The sequence below is a fragment of the Natator depressus genome, chromosome 8 (genome assembly GCF_965152275.1).
Source record: "Natator depressus isolate rNatDep1 chromosome 8, rNatDep2.hap1, whole genome shotgun sequence".
NCBI lineage: Eukaryota > Metazoa > Chordata > Testudines > Cheloniidae > Natator > Natator depressus.
In genome coordinates, this window is record NC_134241.1 from 55513587 (window position 1) to 55532613 (window position 19027).

General features: G+C 40.6%; 1 protein-coding gene across 1 annotated transcript in view; it reads left to right on the plus strand.

Moving 5' to 3' along the window:
• Positions 1-9411: 9411 nt before the first annotated feature.
• The window catches only part of HMCN1 (hemicentin 1), a 335320-nt gene continuing 325704 nt past the window's right edge, over positions 9412-19027 (plus strand). Inside the window, exon 1 of the mRNA XM_074961138.1 lies at positions 9412-9700. Coding sequence (XP_074817239.1) covers positions 9412-9700 — 289 coding nt within the window. The remainder of the gene's footprint in view (positions 9701-19027) is intronic.

Below are 19027 nucleotides of genomic sequence, written 5' to 3' on the forward strand. Positions count from 1 at the left end.
TCAGGGTTACCTAAAACAATATTTTTTTTCCAGAACTGTTAGTAAACTAAAAAAGTTACTTTCACTGTTCATGACTACCACATCACCTTTAGATCTAATGGGATTCATGACCCATTTATTCAAGTGGGTGCACAAAGTTGTTCAATGTATTTTTGTAAGTGTCCATCTTGCACACACCACACCCAGTGTGTGTGTGTGAGCACAAGTAAGATTTGCATGAATGTGTGGCTATGTAGACATGCAAGTTTGAGTTGCATGCATATAAAAAAAATAACAAGTACTCTTGTGTGCAGGAATAAAAAAACTCTGGATTTGGACATGTAATCTTTGTGGAAATTTGGGTTTGAATATGAACTTCATAGAATGATTTCATCTGTGCTTTCAAGATATGAGACTACTTTCTTCTTTTCAGAAAGAATGACAGGAGATTGGATCATTGAAAATATTTCAGTTCTTGAAGCAGATATTTACATTCAATGCTGAAATTTCCAGACCAGGGAAGTGTTTTGGATTGTAGGTTTAAAAGAAAATTATTTTTTATTTGGGAATTCTTTTTACAGTGCAGAACACCACAAAGCCTCTTACAAATAATAGCTCAAAACAATATTTTGTGGTAGTAATTGGGCTCTTAAGAAGCTTTTAAAAATGAATAGCAATTGATAGAGATTTGGGAAGGAAGGAATCTTTACTGAGATGTGTTTACATTTAAAAAAAAAAAAAGCCTGGGATATGGTTACATCCGAAACAAACGATAAAACAAAACTAACACCACTTTGAACTTCAGTAGTCCCTGATGACCAGCGGACTTAAAACCATGTAAAAAACTTTTATGAATGTCCCTAACATTCTTGAAAGAGACAGAAACATTATCCCATTTTAGAGCTGGAGAAGCTGAGACACAGCGGAGGGTTGGAGGATGGTTTTAAGGCACCGGGACTGCAGCTTAGGAGAATTGGATTCATTTCCTGCAGCTGCCCCAAACTTCCTTTGTGACCTTGAGTAAATCAGTCAATCTCTCTGTGCCTCAGTTCTTTATATGTAAACTGGGAATAATGCTACCCTATCTCTCAGGGACTTCGTAAGGATAAATTAATGATTGTAAAGTGCTCAGATACTACAGTGACTGGAGCCCCAGTAACCACCTAGGAAAAGAGGTAGTGACCATCAGTTGGCTAAGGTTAAACAAACTTATAATATTTGTTACCCTGTCTGTCCAACCACGTTTTTAGTATTCTCCACCCCATTATATCTTGTCTTATCTGTAAGCTCTTTGGGGCACGAACTGGCAGTTATATGTTTGTACGGTGTGATGCACACTGGGGCCCAACTTGGCTGTGGCCTTCAGGCACCACTGTAACACAAACATTAAATAATAGCACCAGCAACTCTGCAATAGAGCCAGAAATAGAACCTGGGCTCTTGACACTCCCATGTCTTGATCACTGCACAATCCTGGTTTCGTAAAATAAATGGTATTTTAGAATTGAAAGAGAAGTTATTTCACTTATATGAGCATAGATACTCGATCAAAACCCCATGCACTGTGGAAAATTTAAAAAATTATTCTTGTGGCTTGTGCACATTGATTGTTAAACTCCTCATGTCCCCAGTACTGCATGCTGCCTACAGCTAGCTTTTTATTCTCTTATTACATGTGGTGATGTTTTTCCAGGTTTTGGCTGTGAATCAAAATGACATTTATATTTAAGAAAACTTCTGTCGGGTAGAGAAGGAAGGAGATTGAAAATGGTAAAAGATTAACTCTTCATGTGATTTTTTGGGGCTCATTGGAGTGTGAAACATTTGCCATAAAATGTTCAGATTTTTGCAACATCTACATTAAAAGCTGTGCAATGCCTTTCCATAAACGTTTACAGTATGTCTATGACAGCTAAGTTCCACACATCTTCCTTCATGTCATCATATGCTATAATGCACTGATTGCCAAAGCCATGTAAAAATTTGACTCCCTAATGGTGGTGGTTGGGCTCACAATGCAGAGGTGATGCTAGAAGTACCAACGTTTCAGATGTAGGAAGATGTGATACAAAGTATGAATGGGTTTAAAACAGAACTCTGGAACCAAACATCCCAGAACTTAGAAGTTGAGATCTGGAGCTGTATAAGCTGTGTAGTTACCCTGTATGTAAACCCTAGATCCAAATACACCTGAACTTTTGGAAAATTCAGATCAGAACCTCACTATTTGATCACAGTGTTGCCAGCTTTCTCAGTAGTTGATGTACTTAAAGCCCCAGGTACTAGACAAAAGTGATTCTATGAGAATCTTGTTTATTTTATTTTTTTAATGACAGTTTCTAGCCATTATGATTGTGGAGAAAAGTTTGAAACTGTGACCCAATTGCACACTGAAAAATTAAACACCAGAAGGCAAATAAAAACGCCCCCACACGTACTAGGTTATATAAACTTGAGTTTTTTGAATGTTTGGGGTTGGTGATGCTGATACAAACTCTAGCAAATGTGAGAGTTTACAGCTGGTGAAACCGAGGGAAACATCCAGACTACCCTTTTTCATCTCATTCTGAATGGGATTGCACCCTGGAGGTTGTTTTTGCTTTTTTAAGGAGAGTTTTTAGCTATAATGGGCAATGCTTTGGCCAGAGAGAAGAAGGAACAGGAAAGCAGTGATTTGTTCTGAAACCACAACATGTTAAAGCTGGGCCCCCTTCACAGCTCTAGAAATGGAAGTTGCTGGCTGGAAATGATCCAGGTTTAATTGCAACGCTTCTAGGTTTTGTACCCTCAAATCACATGGTGATATCTATATAACAAAATCCCCCACAAAATGGAAAGTCCCTCTCTTCTTGGTCTCTGTGTGAATCTGAGTCCCAGTGTTTGTCCACACTGAACTGAAGACCAGGGTCGGCTTTACTGTTTTTGCCACCCCAAGCAGTGAACAAAACTCTCGCCGTCGAATTACCGCCGCGAACGGCAGAAGGGAGAAACTGCCGCCGCGGACGGCAGAAGAGAGAAGCTGCCGCTGAATTGCCTCTGCGGCCGGTGGAATGGAGAAGCTACCGCCGAATTGCTGCCGCAGCGGAAACACTGCCGCCCCTTTCTGACTGCCGCCCCAAGCACCTGCTTGGAACGCTGGTGCCTGGAGCTGTCCCTGCCAAAGACCAATTCCTCAACCCTTTTCCCTTTAACCTCTGTTTGCTCTTCATAACAGAGCAATGAGCTTCAGTCTGCAATGTGCAGGAGGTCAGACTAGATGATCATGATGATTCCTTCTGACCTTAAAGTCTGTCAGCAGTAATTGCAACAAGGGCAAAAACCTGTTGTAGCATTCCTGTTCATGGGTGACATTTTAACCCTATCCATGCCAAATACTGTGTATGCATCACCCATAACACTGCCAGTTATTTTTGTTTTAGCTTGTGAGAAACTGGAAATCAAGACCAAAAACATCACTTCATGTTGAATTTATAGAGTAGTCATTTGATCTCATTACAAGTGCATGATTATCTAGGCTCATATCATAACTAGTGTGTGTATACATAAAATATATAAAAACACAAGTGACAGCTTAACAATACTTACATAAGAAAGTTTTGAACACAACTTACAAAGTGGAGATCTGCATATGTAATCTCTCCTAACTAACAGTGTGTCTATATACAGCATATATTCTTGCAGAGAGAATCAATAGCTAGATACCCCAAACTAACAGCAGTGATTCCATCTTTCTTTAAAACAAAGAATCAAGTCCAAATAAAGCAAGAAGATGGGATTTAGAGGAGGTGTGGGAAGAAGAGTTTTATGTTTATAATATGTGGGGAAATTTGTCAAATGCCTGTGGCCAAATGGCCTAAAGCATCTGGTGTACGTGCAGAGATTTCTGACCAAAGAGGCAGCATCATGAGAAAAGGTTCTGGTAGATGTAGCCTGCTGAGTGTGGTCCATGGGATCAGAGAGAGGAAGAATCTTGTGTATTTTTATAATGGCAGATTGTTGTGTAATTAGGAGTAATGAGAGCTTTAAATACAATTTTTTTGATATTTAGCTTCAAAGGAAACCAGAAAACATTTTCAGTGGTTTCTGAAGTTTGGACACTTATTCACTGTGAACTGGACTTCAACCAGAAACTCATTTCCCATAGGCAGGCATTAGAAGGTAACAATTTTCAGTCACTGAAAGACCTGAGCAGAATTCAAACTTGTTGCCTAAATGTGAAAGCCTTTATATCTCTTTTCCAGTACTCTGATCCCACCTATCTTCCATAATAGTACATTTTGTTTCTTGGACATTTTGTTGCTATTATATTTGAGACGTATTAGGGGGAGAGCAGAAATCAAAGGGTGTAATACTCTACTGCATTGCACCTGGTGTAATCATTTACAGCTGTGCAAAGAACATGTAAAAATGCTGCCAGCCTATAATGGTGCCATTATATGCTGACTGTACATAGGTGTGAATGACTGTGCTAGGTGCAAGGCAGTAGAGTATTTTTTTATTTTCTCTTCCTAACCTGAGACCTAGGATAACCAGACAAATTCCATACAAAAATCATACATTAAAAGAACATTAAGGTTACATGATTAAGTGCTTAAAAGTCAGGAAATGAAGAAATTAGTGACGATATTATAATGCATACACATAAAAATGAAGAATTGAGACTGCATGGACAATTGCAGATCTGACCGTTAACTTCTGAGTGCTTGATTTTGCAAACTAAGTAAATTACATTCTTTATATGTAGTCTTTGTGTGTGTAATTACCTGGGTGTGTCTTTAAAAAGAAAACAGTAAAACCAAATTCTGTTACAGGCAACTGTGACAACTCTCTTACAATGCAGCATGAGAAGGGTTTGAGCCTTTCAGCACTGGACTACAGACTACTACTCAGCTACAGGGATAACTACATTTAGTAGACAGTGGGAGATGGCTTTTATACCAGGGATGGGGAATGTGGGAAGGTGCTAGAGTAGTTGAAGTGGGCACAATCCAGAGCCTTTCTCATTCCTCCACCCCCTCATCCATGAACTGTGGAGCTTCAGCCTTGTGTACCATACAGTGCTGCAGTGTGGGATGTGCCACTGGAATGATGTGCTAGGTCCAAGGGGTTAGTCAGAGGGACCCTGGCTTGGCTCTCTTCCCTTCCCCGTCCTGCTGCAACTGGTCTGTCAGCTTCAAGTTGTTCCCATTGCAGTGGCTGCTGCTTAGCAGTGGCCTGGATCTGTCCTTAGAGTGTTCCTGTTCAGTTATTATTTTGGCATGCTGCTAACACTTTCCTGTAGAATGCAAGTTTCAGATGAAAAATGGTGATTTTTTTTTTCAATGGATTGTACCTGAGCAAAATGTGAATGGAATTTCATGGGACCATGATAAAAGCAGTTCTCTAGCCAGAAGACTTTCCTTCTTCAAATTTCAAAGGCCTTCTGCAGACAGGGAGGTATTAGAGATTCTAAAAGAAAGCAAAACAAATAAAACCTGTAAGAATCTTATATAAGGGAAAGCATTAGGTAACCTAAATATATCAGCTCTCCTTCTAATGAAACTGTAGTTTATTTTATTTCCCCCCGTACTGTGCCTTTAAATTTTTAAGAACTTTGTCCATGTGAAAGACATTTTGTTTTAAGGATTGCTGCAGTATGTTACAGGGGAGATAAACTACTTTCTCATGAAGACATTACTTCTGTTCTTTCTTTTTGTTTTCCTTAATCTAAAAGTAACAACAATGAGGGTCTATGGCTGCTCTTTGTGTGAGGAAAAACATTAACAGGAACTTATCTTTATAAAGGACTGATCCAAAATCCTGGATCCAAATACTTCCAGTCTCTGAAGCATTCAAAATTTGTATTCCGATTTTGTGGCTTGGGCGCATCTTTATTCAGAAGATATGTGAGCATTTTGACTAACCTGGTTTGAGTTTTCTGCCAGTGAAGTTCCACACAAGGCAAGTTTTCCATGGTGTTTGGTTTTATTGTGAACATTTTGCACAGCTCTGGTTATGTACTTTTTTCTTATGATGTCAGTGTTGAAGGGGAAAAAGAATGTAAACATCTGTTTTTTATAAACCAATTCCAGGCATATAACTTGATTGGAGTAAGCAAATGTTTCTACATGATTAATTTTCCAGTCATAGAATGATGGTTTTGAGCACTGTAGTTTATTACTGATTAAAATTTGTAAAATAATGGGGGAAATGAATAATATGAATTTAGAAAATAAAATACTTTTCATAACTATATCAAATATAACTAAACTGCACCCTGCTTACCTCAGCCACATGACTTATCCCATAGAAAGCAAAGGACCCGGTTCTAGTCTCACTCTGGGTTTAAACTGATGTATTGCTATTAACTTCAGTAATTGCTATTAACTCCTCCTATACACACTTGTATGGGATAAAAAGGATGGTTTGTGCCTAAGGGATTCAAGTAATCTAGGTTCAGTTCTTGGGACAATGGGATTTAGGCACCTAAATGCTTTTGAAAATCCCACTAGGCACCTATCTACATCTTCAGATGCCTAAATATCTTTACAAATCTGGCCCTGAATCTCTCTGTGTCTCAGTTTCCCGCATCTGTAAAATAGGGATAAAAATACTTCCTTTCTCCCACCTTCTCTCTGTATTGTCAGCTATTCCAAGCAAGACTTTATCTTACTATGTGTATATACAGTGCCTAGAGCAATGGTTCCAATTAAAGTTGGGGCCTCTAGTTGCTACCGTAATACTACTAGAAGGATATTTTAAGGCAGTGTTTGCTGGAGTGGGGGACTAACTGAGAAAAGAACCAAGCCCAGTGAAAGTACTATTGTGAGTAAGATATTTGGCTTTGGCCCTTCCCCAATGTGTGTACAGTTATTGCATTATATTACACTCACTTGCCCCACTAAGTATAATTGCATATTGCATAAACATAAATATTATTTTGGGGAGATGAGTTTGAGTAATTGAACCCTCTCAGATATTGCACACCATGAAGACTCTTGCTTACTTTAGATACACATTTATTCCTGTCAATTAGCTGAAACTGAGGTATGAGCAATTTGCCCAGTACATGTTAGGGAAGCTTCTCTCAGTGCTTAGGTTTCATTTGCAAGTCACTCTTACATCTCTCCCCCTACCCATCATCCCATCCTTTCCTGTTCCTCTGTGCAAGCTGGCTTATGTCAACCTAACCTTGTAGTGTAGACCAGGCCTTACTTTCCCTCCAATCTTTCTCTTTTCAATCTATCCATTCTCCCCGTCATTGTCTCTGCCCCACCTCCTGATATTTATCCTGTTTCAGTCTTGTTCTTTCTCTCTGCCCCACTGGTCTCTATCACTTTCTCTTTTTCCCTGTCCCCATTCACAAAGTAACCTTTCTTCTGTGGCTCCCTCCATCCCTTTTCCTCACTGACTCCGTTCATCATATGCCACCACCCACTAGGGTTGCCAACTTTCTAACTGCTGAAAACTGGACTGCCTGCCCTGCTCCTTCCCATGAGGTCCTGCCCTTGCCCTGCCTCTTCCCACAGGCCCTCCTCGCTCCTCTCTCCTGCTCCCTCCATTGCTCACTCCCTCTCTGTCCCAGGACTCACTTCCCAGTTGCAGAGCTGGGCTGGGAGGAGCTGACACAGAGCCTGCTTGCCTGCCCAGTCGGGGCAGTGCAGGGCAGAGGGAGGGGGGTCAGTCCCTGGAGCAAGGGGCGGGGCGGGAAAATCTGGGCACAACAGGGCGGGGCGGGGGGGGGAGACAGGATTCCCCCTCCTCCATGTACCTACCTCTCTGCTGGAGAGACTGGAGCCAGCCAGCCACTTCTCTCTGTGAGCAGCTGAGCAGAGAGCAGCTCCCATAGGTTCCCTGAGGAGGGAAATGTAAAGTCCATCTTCTGGGGGTGGACTATTTGGTGATCCAGCTTGCTGCAGCTCTGTTGAGTTGCCAGGTCCCCAGAAGCATTTGGAGGCTGCAGTGCCTGTGGAACAGACCAGGAGTAGCAACTTGCCAGCTAGATAATGAGCACTGGTATTCAACAAGAAATAGAGGGGAAGAAGGGGGCAAAAAATTGGGGGCAGGGCATGTGCAACCTTTCCCACCAGTGTTTCATCTTTTGAAGGGACAGACTGAGGAGAGGGGTAGAGAATACCTGCCACCACTTTAGTGTTGATTGTCACCCTCCATCCACTTTGGTGGTGGTAGGGTGATATAGGCTGCTCTTTTCTGTCTGTTAGCAGTTTATCTATCCAGATGTTTTTATGGCCCCCCAGCCTTTTAATATCTGAGTGTCACCAAATATTAAAGAAATAACACCTCACTCTCTGCTTGTAGGAGTGAAAGCTTGAGTAGAGTGTGGATTGGGCTGGCTAGCTTGCTAGACCACAAAGACATTGGGAGGATATAGGCCACTGTGATTTATTTTTGCTCCAGATCACTGCAAAGGTAAGTGAATGGAGAAGAGGTAGAGCCTGGTGGTGGTGGGGTACAGACAGACTTGAGTAGAGGGTCGGTGGGGAAATTCCTTAGGTTGTACTTCCCAGTGGAAATCTTTCTCTTCCCCCGCCCCCCATAGGCTCCTGGCAGGTGGTGGGGGGCAGTCAGCTTATTTTTATTGTGGAAGGAGAGGTTCATATCCAGATCTCCCCACCCCTAAGGTTGAGAGGGAGTACTAGGATTATCCATGTCCTCCTAGCTCAGGAATTTGCAGGCCAATCCTGGTGAGTACATTGTTCCTAATCACTAATGGAAACATTCAGCTCCCCTGACTGTCACAGAGTGGTGGGGGAACCACACATCTGGGGTGAATTTCCTGCTTATGGCTCAGTCCTGCTTTTATTGTTATCACTGAAAGTTTTGCTCCAAGTGATTCTGTGGCACTCAAGTGACCCTATAAACATTTTAAAAAGTCTCCCTAAAAAAGGGCCTCTAAGGCAAATGCAGGGGGGAGAACGGGTGACCAATGGGAAGCCGAGGCCGGGCTAGGCATCCGCTCCTTGTGTCTCACAGCAGCAGTTGGGAACCTCAGGCTCTGGCCAAAGACTCCAGCAGCAGCAGCCGCAGCAGCACGTTGGGAGCCTCTCTCTGCCTCTTGCCAAAGATCCCAACAGCAGCAGCAACACACACAGCAGGGCATGGATGGGACTCTCTCCCCTCACTCCATGAGACATTACAAGAGTCCTACAGACAAGTAGACAGGGAAGGGAAAGGAACCAGAAACTACACACGAACAAAAACTGCTGCATCTCTCTCCCTCCCTCCCTCTCTCAGAGGGCTGGTGGAGTGTGTGTGTGTGTGTGTGTGTGTGTGGAGGGGGAGGGAAGTAGCAACTCAGATCTAAGTTGTGCAAAAAAGGTTTGTTTTTTTTGGTTTGTTTTTTAAAAAGTTCAAATGCATTTCTCAACTGGAGTGGAAGCCCTCTGACACTTAGTGAGTACCAAGCACGCTGCTTAGGCACTGGGGAGAAAAATGATTTCCTGTGGAAATATCCCCATTTGGAGAGCAGGATTCTGCACAGTATTCTTGCTGGCTCTCTTTTCTTCTTGCTATGCACAAGATGCCAATGCAGAGAAGGAGCCCAGAGCTGAAGAAATCCCAGAGGGAGCATCCACCTTGACATTTGTGTTTGATGTGACTGGCTCTATGTATGATGACTTAGTTCAAGTTATTGAAGGCGCATCTAAAATTTTGGAAACCTCTCTGAAAAGACCTAAGAAACCACTTTACAACTTTGCTTTGGTGCCTTTCCATGATCCAGGTAAGGAAATATTTTTCCAAGTCCAGTTAACTGGGAAGATCCGTGTGTGTATGTATGTATGTGTGTGAAGATTTTGGTGTCATCCGCTGAATTAACTAAATGCAGTATATAATATGTAAAGGCAGAGGGTTGCAACCACATTTTAGAAAAAAAAGGGGGAGCACAGAGCACAGAATTCTCCTTGGAAATGAATTAAAAAATAAAAGGCAACTTTGTGCACTTTCGAACATCAGTGCATACATATTTTGTTTAATGTCTGTAACCCTTTTTATATGGAATTCTCAACCAGAATAATTTGCCAGTAACAAGTTACATTCTGTTAACTCACTCCCTCCTGTCATGTGCATACACAAATATGCATTGTCACCTCTGAGTGCTTAATATGCCTGTATTTCCCAATCACGTACATGCAAATTGATTTTAAAACATGCACAGGAACAGACTTTGAAAGTATCCAGTATTGCTCTTGCAAAAGCCATTTTATGTTAAAACTAGACTTTGTCCTACTAAAGAACATAAAAAGAATTTTGGACTACAGAGTTCCATTACCTACACCTACAGAATCATGTATCCAGTCTCCCGTGATAAAATCGCACATTTGTTTGTAGTCTTTGTGTACTACTTCAACAAGCTTTCTGTGAAACAGGTAGCTATTCTACTGTGCTGCTTTTGCTGCTTGTGTTTTTCCCTCATTCCACTTTTTTCCTTTTCTGCTGTATGTCTTGGTATATCTTGTCTTCCTGTATTTCAGTATCTCTTTTCTGTCCCTTTCCTATCCCTTTTGTCTGGATTTCTCCTCCTCCCTTGTCAAATCTCTCTTCACGATTTGAAAAGGAAATAGGAACTGGATGCCCCTAGGCTGTGATATGGAGCAGCCAGCACAGGGAGAAGTTCAAACCAAACTTTTTTTTAACAAAATCCCAAACCAAAAAAATCTGTTTTAGAACATGATTTTCCTGGTTCTAGTTTCCTCTGAGACACTTCAGATTGCAGCATTCTAGGAATCAGTCACAGGAGCTCAGGTAAGACTCCCTTCCCTCTATTTCAGATATTTAGGTGCTTTTAGAGTGACGCCATCAATGTAAAAAAGAGAACACCCCTTCCCCCTGCCCAGATATCTGCCTGCAAAATGTTTACCTGATATTGTCAAAAATAACAGCTAATATCTATAATGCTGAAAGATTATTGAAAAATTCATGTTTTCTTTTTTCAATTTGTCTATTTGGTGCATTTTTATAGTTGCTATGTTTTTATAAGGTTGTCCATCATGATATAAGACTGCTTCTACGAAAATTGTCAGTTTCACTATTTCTTCTGTGAAGGCAGTCAGTTTCCTTTGTCTTCCTGTTGCTGCCTGAAACACACACTTTTAAAAAATAGGATATGGTGATTGTAAAGCCACAAAAATCAGCTGTGGGGGATTCTGGGTTGAGTGTAGAGTATGAAACAACTTTTATGTCATTTTAAAAAAAATCATCTGGATTTCAGGTTGACAGTTCCCTTTTGATTTTCCTGCCTTTTAATTTTAAAACTTTTATTTTTAAATGGAAGATTGATCAGATGCATTCTAAACAGAAGAAATTCCCCCATAGAGTGATTCACTATAACAGCTAACCAGATTGCTCTGCTTTTTAGGATGATTTGTTCAGGAACACGTTTCTCAAACCCAAAAGCAGGAAGGTAATTTTTGTCAGGCAAAGACATTTAAAAAAAAAAAGTTAGTATAGATTTGCTCCTTCCCGTTGCTCCTCCCAATAAGCTTTGGGTAGGACACCCCACTTATATTTCAGTGATTCTTTCAATGCTTTGCTTGTATTGCAGATTACTTTTAAATCTCATTTCCATAAACCCTCTTTTCATTCCCATACCCTTTGTGTTCTCTCCCTCAGTCACTCTATTCCTTTTGCCTACTCTTCCCTAGGGTTTTTCCTTTTTCAGTCTCTCACTCCTCTCCTCTTTTCACTGTCTCTGCAGTCTCCTTGCTCTCATTTCAGTCTGGTTTTCCACCTCTGTTTTCCATCCCTCTTTGTTGTCCCCTCCCCCCTGTGCACAGGAACCACAACTCCAGTGCCACTTTCTCTCTCAAAATCCAGGAAGCCCCCTCCCCTCACTGTCTCCTTCCTTCCATCCCCCAGGAAATCCCTTTCCTTGATTACTGAAATGTTAACATTTCATTTAGTAATTAAAATGAAAATTAAACCCTTATAAATTGGAAAGCATACAGCAAAACCTGTTTGCAGTATCAAATTTTATATTATTATACATCTGTTTTGCATCTTTAGATGAAAGCTCAGCTTCCATATATAGCCTTGGAGGACAAGTGATAATTTGGTCCACTTTCGTGAATGTTTTAAAGTGGAAAATAAATACTGTCGTCTTAAATCTAAAATAATTTTTGCTTTCTTAACTTTTTTGAAAACTTTATTTCTGTAATTTGCCCCCCACAAACCAATAGCAATTTCTTCTGTATTGGCTTCTTCTACCTTGAATCATAGAAATGCAGCAATTGCCATATCTGATCAGACTTTGATGTGTCAAGTCCAGTATCCTATCTCTGAGAGAGGCCAATACCAGGTGCTTCAGAAGATGGTTAAGAAACTCTGTTCCAGAATTGGTCACTAATCTTGTGGATGTAGTACAAAGTAGAATTTCTACAAATCTGGAATAATAATCACTGGCTTTCTGCATTGTGTCCCATTTCTTGGCCCAGATCTAGTGCTATTCTTTTTGAAATTCTGTTACGTGAAGTGGTGGCTATGAGAGATGCTTTAAGTTATGTCTGTCTGTCATTATTTAAGATTTGAATGATTCCACTCTGTAATTTGCCTTATGCTCAGCTGCCACACAGACAAACTGGCTAGTTCTTCTTTTTTAGTGAGGTGTTGGTGTCCATTATGTATTCTTTCCAACAGGTGTCCTGCAATGAGTGCATTCATATTGTGGTCCCACAATGGGTAACCTTTATCTTCAAAGACTTCCACTGTCTTTGCATGTCATTGTCTGGATGGACTACTGGATAAGTAACTGGACCATGCCTGTCTTATAAACTTAGCTATGGTTGGAATTTTTTAATTTTCATTTAGCTTATTGAAGGTTTGTTCCTGTGAAATGCTGAGTTTTAGTGTGTTTTGAAGACACTTAGTGCCTCATACCATCAGATCTTATAAGCCAGATTCACGTCTGATGCAATGCCATTTCGTCCAGTGAAGTTACACTATTACAGCTGGGGTGAATTTGGCCTTGTGTACATTAGTTTGTTCCCGAGGTGACATTGCATAGTATACACTGGGCTCTGTTGGATTCAGTCTCTTGCAGTACAGCTTGTCCCATGTGGGCTAGTGAAATGATCCAACCAGACTCAGAGAACCAGATATTGAGTTGAGACAATCATTTTGCTGAGGGAGGAAAGTGTTCACCAAAGATCTCCAACAATCTGTCCTCTTGTGTGTCTCTGCTTCTTATACCCAAATTAATCCAGCTGTTGTCTGGACCAGGGGTAGGCAATCTGCGGCACGTGTGCCAGAGGCGGCATGCGAGCTGATTTTCAGTGGCACTCACACTGCCCACGGTCCAGGGAGCTCTGCATTTTAATTTAATTTTAAATGAAGCTTCTTAAACATTTTAAAAACCTTATTTACGTTACATACAACAATAATTTAGTTATATATTAAAGACTTCTAGAAAGAGACCTTTTAAAAATGCTAAAATGTATTACTGGCATGCGAAACCTTAAATTAGAGTGAATAAATGAAGACTCAGCACACCACTTCTGAAAGGTTGCCATCCCCTGGTCTGGACAAATTTCAAAAAGTAGATACCAATTGGCTCAAAAAAGAGGCCCTCTTAAGTTGACATGGAGTGGGTACATGATAGATGGAAAAAGCCACGAGAGTGCCTTTTGTTTCTCTGCACAAGGCCTTTTTCATAACAGGTTTGCACAGAACAATTTTGTCACAGGTGAATGTAAAACTGAACTCTTACTGGTACAGGGGTGGGCTCTGGACCGCGCCCCCCCCGCCCGGAAGGGGGTGGGGCCTTGGGCAGAAGGGGCGGGGCTGTGGGGGTCAGCATCCCCCAGCCAGCCCATTCGCTCTGCCTGGCCTGCGCCACCTGGGGCTCCAGCGGCAATTTAAACGGCCCTTTTAAATTGCCAGCCCCAGGGCAGCTGCTCCTTCCGCCCCACCCCCACTCCATCGGCGGCCCAGGCGGGCAAAAGGGGCAATGATGTTAAAGAGCTGTCGTGGCAGCGCTTTAATCAGGGTCCTTTGCCGCAGCAGCGCTTTACCGTCACTTTCCCTTTTGCGCCCTCCCCTGCCCCGTCAATAGGGACCTGGCAGGGCCGCCAACAGGGGGTGCAAAAGGGGCAGCGACGTTAAAGTGCTGTCGTAAAGCGCTGCAGTGCTTTAAAGTCAGCTGTATGGGTGAGTATCGGTGGCCACTTTTTACCTGTATGCTGTACCAGCCTGTACCAGAATTTTGTACAGAATTGGTTGGCAGAATTTAGAATTAATATTGAGAAGACTCTTCCACTGACTTACACATTTCTACTGCATAGAGCTTCACTAGGGGAAGTTCCTACAGTACTTCTGGGGTAGATGTAACATTTGGGTCACCTAAATGTATTGCTGAGGAAAGAGTTGTAATGTTTTATAAATGATGCTGGGTGAGGGCATAAAACAAAAAAACTCAGATGTGATGTGATTTGAAAGACTTTGAGGATCTTCCAGTGTCCCATGCTTATTAGGAAAATCCAGTCATTCTTGTCATTCATAATTTTTTTTTAAATAAAAAGTTATTTGGTGGATCACCTCAAGTAAATTTTCATTAAATAAAGATTGTGCCCTGCTTATCCATTTCTGACACACAAACTATCAAATGACTTCCAAGTTCTTTAAAAGTCCTGCCATCTCTGACACAAATGGTAATTAATATATTGTACAGTATGTTACATATTATCTCAGTGCTGCAGTATAAATATATGGAAATAACATGGTTTTGAGGTGGTGGAGATGGATACAGTTTTAATAACATCTAAGCGAAACTACTGTCCCCTTGTAGAAGAGAAAAAAATTAACCACTAGAGATGGGTCCTATTTAGAGAGATTTTGAATACCTGTAGTTTGAGAGTTGGAATCTGGGATTTGGATTGGCCCAGAATGGTGGTTTGAACAAAACTAAGTTCCGGATTCAGGTTCTGATTGTACCCTCCCCCTCCATTGAAATTTTGGGTTGTTTTGATCAACGCCACCCCTTTTTTAACCCCAGACCTGTCTTCTGACAATAACTAACCATTGTGTTAGGTTCCAGGTACTTGTGAAGCATCCAGTATATCTGAATGGGGTTTGGGAATCAGTTTACCAGTGCCTAAAGAAGAAAGTAGAAGTTGTATAGACTGTGAAGGTTGTTATTGACAAATCTCCAGCAAAACATTTATATCCCATGCCAAAGTTTTATTACAAAACTAAATTAAGGAGGGTTGGCACAGGCAGATTTTGCATAAGAACTAAAGCTCAAGATCAAAGACTACTTTTCAGTTGTCTGTGTTTGGTTCTGACATCCCAGTAGTTAACTCTCATTGAGTTCAGTGGAAGTAGGACGAGATTCAGAATGCCTGTATTTAATGACTGTGGCCAGCCAGCTCACTTTTTTATGCCATTAAGGAATTTTGGAATAGAAAATGAGCCTAATGGGACAGATTAATCCTTAGTGCTACTTGGTTAAAGCAAATGGAGTCACACCAGAAAGGAATTTGGTCCCATGTAGTTCTCTCTGTATTTTAAACAAATATTTTTGTGAATGTCTGTTTTAAAGAATAAACTATCATAATTTTATCTTAAATTACAAGGAAAAATGAAGGTAAGATAATGACTTTACCATGAAATATAAATTGCAGCTAATGCATTAGATATGTAACTGAGAGAACATGAACAATATATCATACACATCTTATATTTTTAGAGGTAGTCCAGTTACAAATATGGCACCTTAATGTGACACCCAGATTCCAGATCTTCAGAGGAGCACCTTTTAAAATTAGACCCCAAATGTTTAGGAAGGTTCCCACTCCCAACCCAATTCCTCAGAAATGGAGTACAATGTTCTGTTTGTAAATTCTGGTATAATTAACTTGAATGTTTTGGACCACATGAGAACCAATAATTGTTGTTATTTGTGTAATTTTATTGAAAAACTTTTGATACATATTTGTTTTTAGACACAGGTCTTATTTTCTCCTGAGAATTTGATGGAAGTTGTATTTGTGTAATAATGTCACATACTGGGGATTGTGTGAACATTCTAGTGAATTTGATAATCCTTGCTAATTAACACCTTGCACTTCTGCAGGATCATCAATCTGAGGCTCTCAAAGCCCTTCACAAACATAAATGAATTAGGTTTCATATCATGCCTATAGGTGGTAGGAAAGTATTATTATCTCAGTTTTACAGATGGGGAAACAGGCTTAGCAAAGCTTAATGACTTTTTTAGAGTCACATAATGGGTCTATCGTCTGTGGCAGAGCTGCGGATAGAACCACATCTCAAATAGTCCCACTTCTGTGCTTTACCCACTAATCCTGAAAAGTAGTACGGTCACAATACCATGTTTAACTTTACAACCTTCAGTGTCATTCCTTTGACGTACCTTTGGCTGGCATTGCTATTACAATGTATTGGTTGCTATGGTATACAATAGTTTGGAACATGTTCAGAAGTCCATAGGAAGGTTCTTTTTGGGTACATGATTATATGTCTTGGGCACAACACAAGGCATGATAACATACCTTTTAGTGGCACTGAATTAAAAGGTTTCATACTTTTGAAATGAAAAAGTGCTGCAGTGGATCCTATCTATTGTAAAGGGAGATGTGAAGCTGTGTGCAGGAATGGTAAAGTATGAACCTTTCTTTGTGTCAACTACAGCACTGAAAAATCCACTTGCACATAATGAATAGTATATTGTACCCAGTGAGTGACAGTAAGCCATCTATTTTTGCACAATTTGATCTTTGATTTAAAAGTATTCCCTCATGATTGCAAATATGAACCAATGTATTCCTGTCTGCAAATGGACAGTAGCATTGCCTCTGCTGTTGCTTATAAGTTTCCCAAGCTACAGCAAAATAAAATTTAAAAGATACTTGTCAGTATTACTGTGGTATTCAGAACTCCTCTGATAGCTTATCTCCAGTGTGTTGCCTTGAATTTTCCCATTTTGGGCCATCCCCATTTTGGTCAGTTGACAAGAAGATAAGAATACTTAACATGGGGAAATAGATTCAATATTTGTAATGACCCAGCCACTCCCAATCTCTATTCAAACCCAAGCTAATGGTATATAGTTTGCATATTAATTCAAGCTCAGCAGTTTCTCTTTGGAGTCTGTTTTTGAAGCTTTTCTGTTGCAAAATTGTGAATATCACTACAATTTTTTTTTCTCCTGCTTATAATAGCTCATCTTAATTAATTAGCCTCTTACAGTTGGTATGGCTACTTCCACTTTTTCATGTTCTCTGTATGTATGTGTGTGTGTGTATGTGTATATATATATAATCTTCTTACTATATATTCCATTCTATGCATCCGATGAAGTGAGCTGTAGCCCACGAAAGCTTATGCTCAAATAAATTTTTTAGTCTCTAAGGTGCCACAAGTCCTACTGTTCTTTTTGTGAATACAGACTAACATGGCTGCTACTCTGAAACTTCAAAACTCAGACCTTATGTTTTAGTGGGGGGCAGGAAAATGGATTGATATATAACTGTGTAGCATTCTACTTAATGTACTATATCCCTGTTGCATCCCTAGAACTAGCAATTTCAGTGGGAATAGATGTGTGGATGAGTTTTCAGAATATACTGAGATTGGTCTTTTGTGTGCAACAGTGTGTTGTAGCACAAGCTTTCTTTGCATCCTGATGTCTGACCATGGAAAGAACCATTCAGGATGCTGTAATAAAGCTGTGACAATGGTTTTGAGGCTTGCAAACAGATGGAGTGATGTGAGGGTGAGGTTCTTTTGACCCTTGATGCTGTGGAGTAAAGCTGCCAGAGAGCCACTGATTATTCTTGCACATGGAAAAGAAAAAGCGAGACATCAAGATTTCTGTGTGAGAGAGAGATTAAGCAAGGCCGGTGCAAGCTGTGTGTGTGTTCTAGGCAGACAGGTCACGTGGCACCCTCTCTCATATTTTGCTAGCATATTCTCCTGCTCTAGAGTGCTTATGTGCAAACTGGAGTGCCAGTCCATCAGCCACTGAAGACACCAGCTTGAGCTCTCACATTCTGGTCCACTCCATTGCAAGTGTTCTCTGTCACACAGGAACTGTTTTCCTCTGCACTCAGTACATCATTTCCCCCTTACTAAGTAGGCTAAATTGTTTGACACATATTTATATCCAGTGTTTGGGTAATTTTGAGGGGAGAAAGAATAAAGTGCTTGCAGAAGAGGTCTCGGGGACAGGTTCCTGTGAGGAAATGTTTTGATAACTCCTGGTATTTGGTGGAATCTGGTGTACTGTCCAGAAGTATACATGTGAGCCAAGCATAAAAATTACCCCAGGCATAGCTGTTAAAGTGAAGTCTAAACTCCACTAGAGGCAGAGGAATCCCTTTTTTTCTCTCTCCTCAATTCAAACACTACTTTTATCAATAGAAGTATGAGTTGTTATATAGCTAAACTATATAATGAATATAATATGACTGATAAATTAACAAGTGTGATATGATTGTTCTGACACTAGTTTTTAGCTACTCGTTATAAGGGGTCGGATTCAGGCTGTACTAACTGATTCTCCTGACCAGCACTTTTCTGGTGGCCCCAGAAGTTTCTGAAGAATTAAGCTTTATGGGTGAGATTTTCAGAAATTTGGAGGAGTGGCCAAAATCTCCTTCCATTGAATTCAATGGAAGTTTTATTATTGACGTCACTGAAAGCATAGTTAGGGCAATGGGTGCCCTTGGAATGGTATTTTTAAGTTTTTGTCCATTAATGGTTAAAAGATAACTTCCCAAATGTAAAGCAGTGTAATGCTGTCTTACTGAGTTTGCTGATTAGGTTGAAACAAGAACTCAGCTCAAAAGGTGCTAAATCTGAAATCTAATTGAGCTTGCTTGAAGGTCGGGATTGTTAATTATTTCACTACTGATCAGTTCAGCAGAAATGTTTGGCTACCCTGGTACTGAAGGTGGAGCCTATTCACATATTTTTATTAATCATTGACTTACACATTTTTGATCTTAAAATGGTGAAAGAACAAGATTTCTGGTATTTTTGACCCTACTGTACTGTAACTGTGGAGAATAACTCTGATCAGGTGAAGGGATAC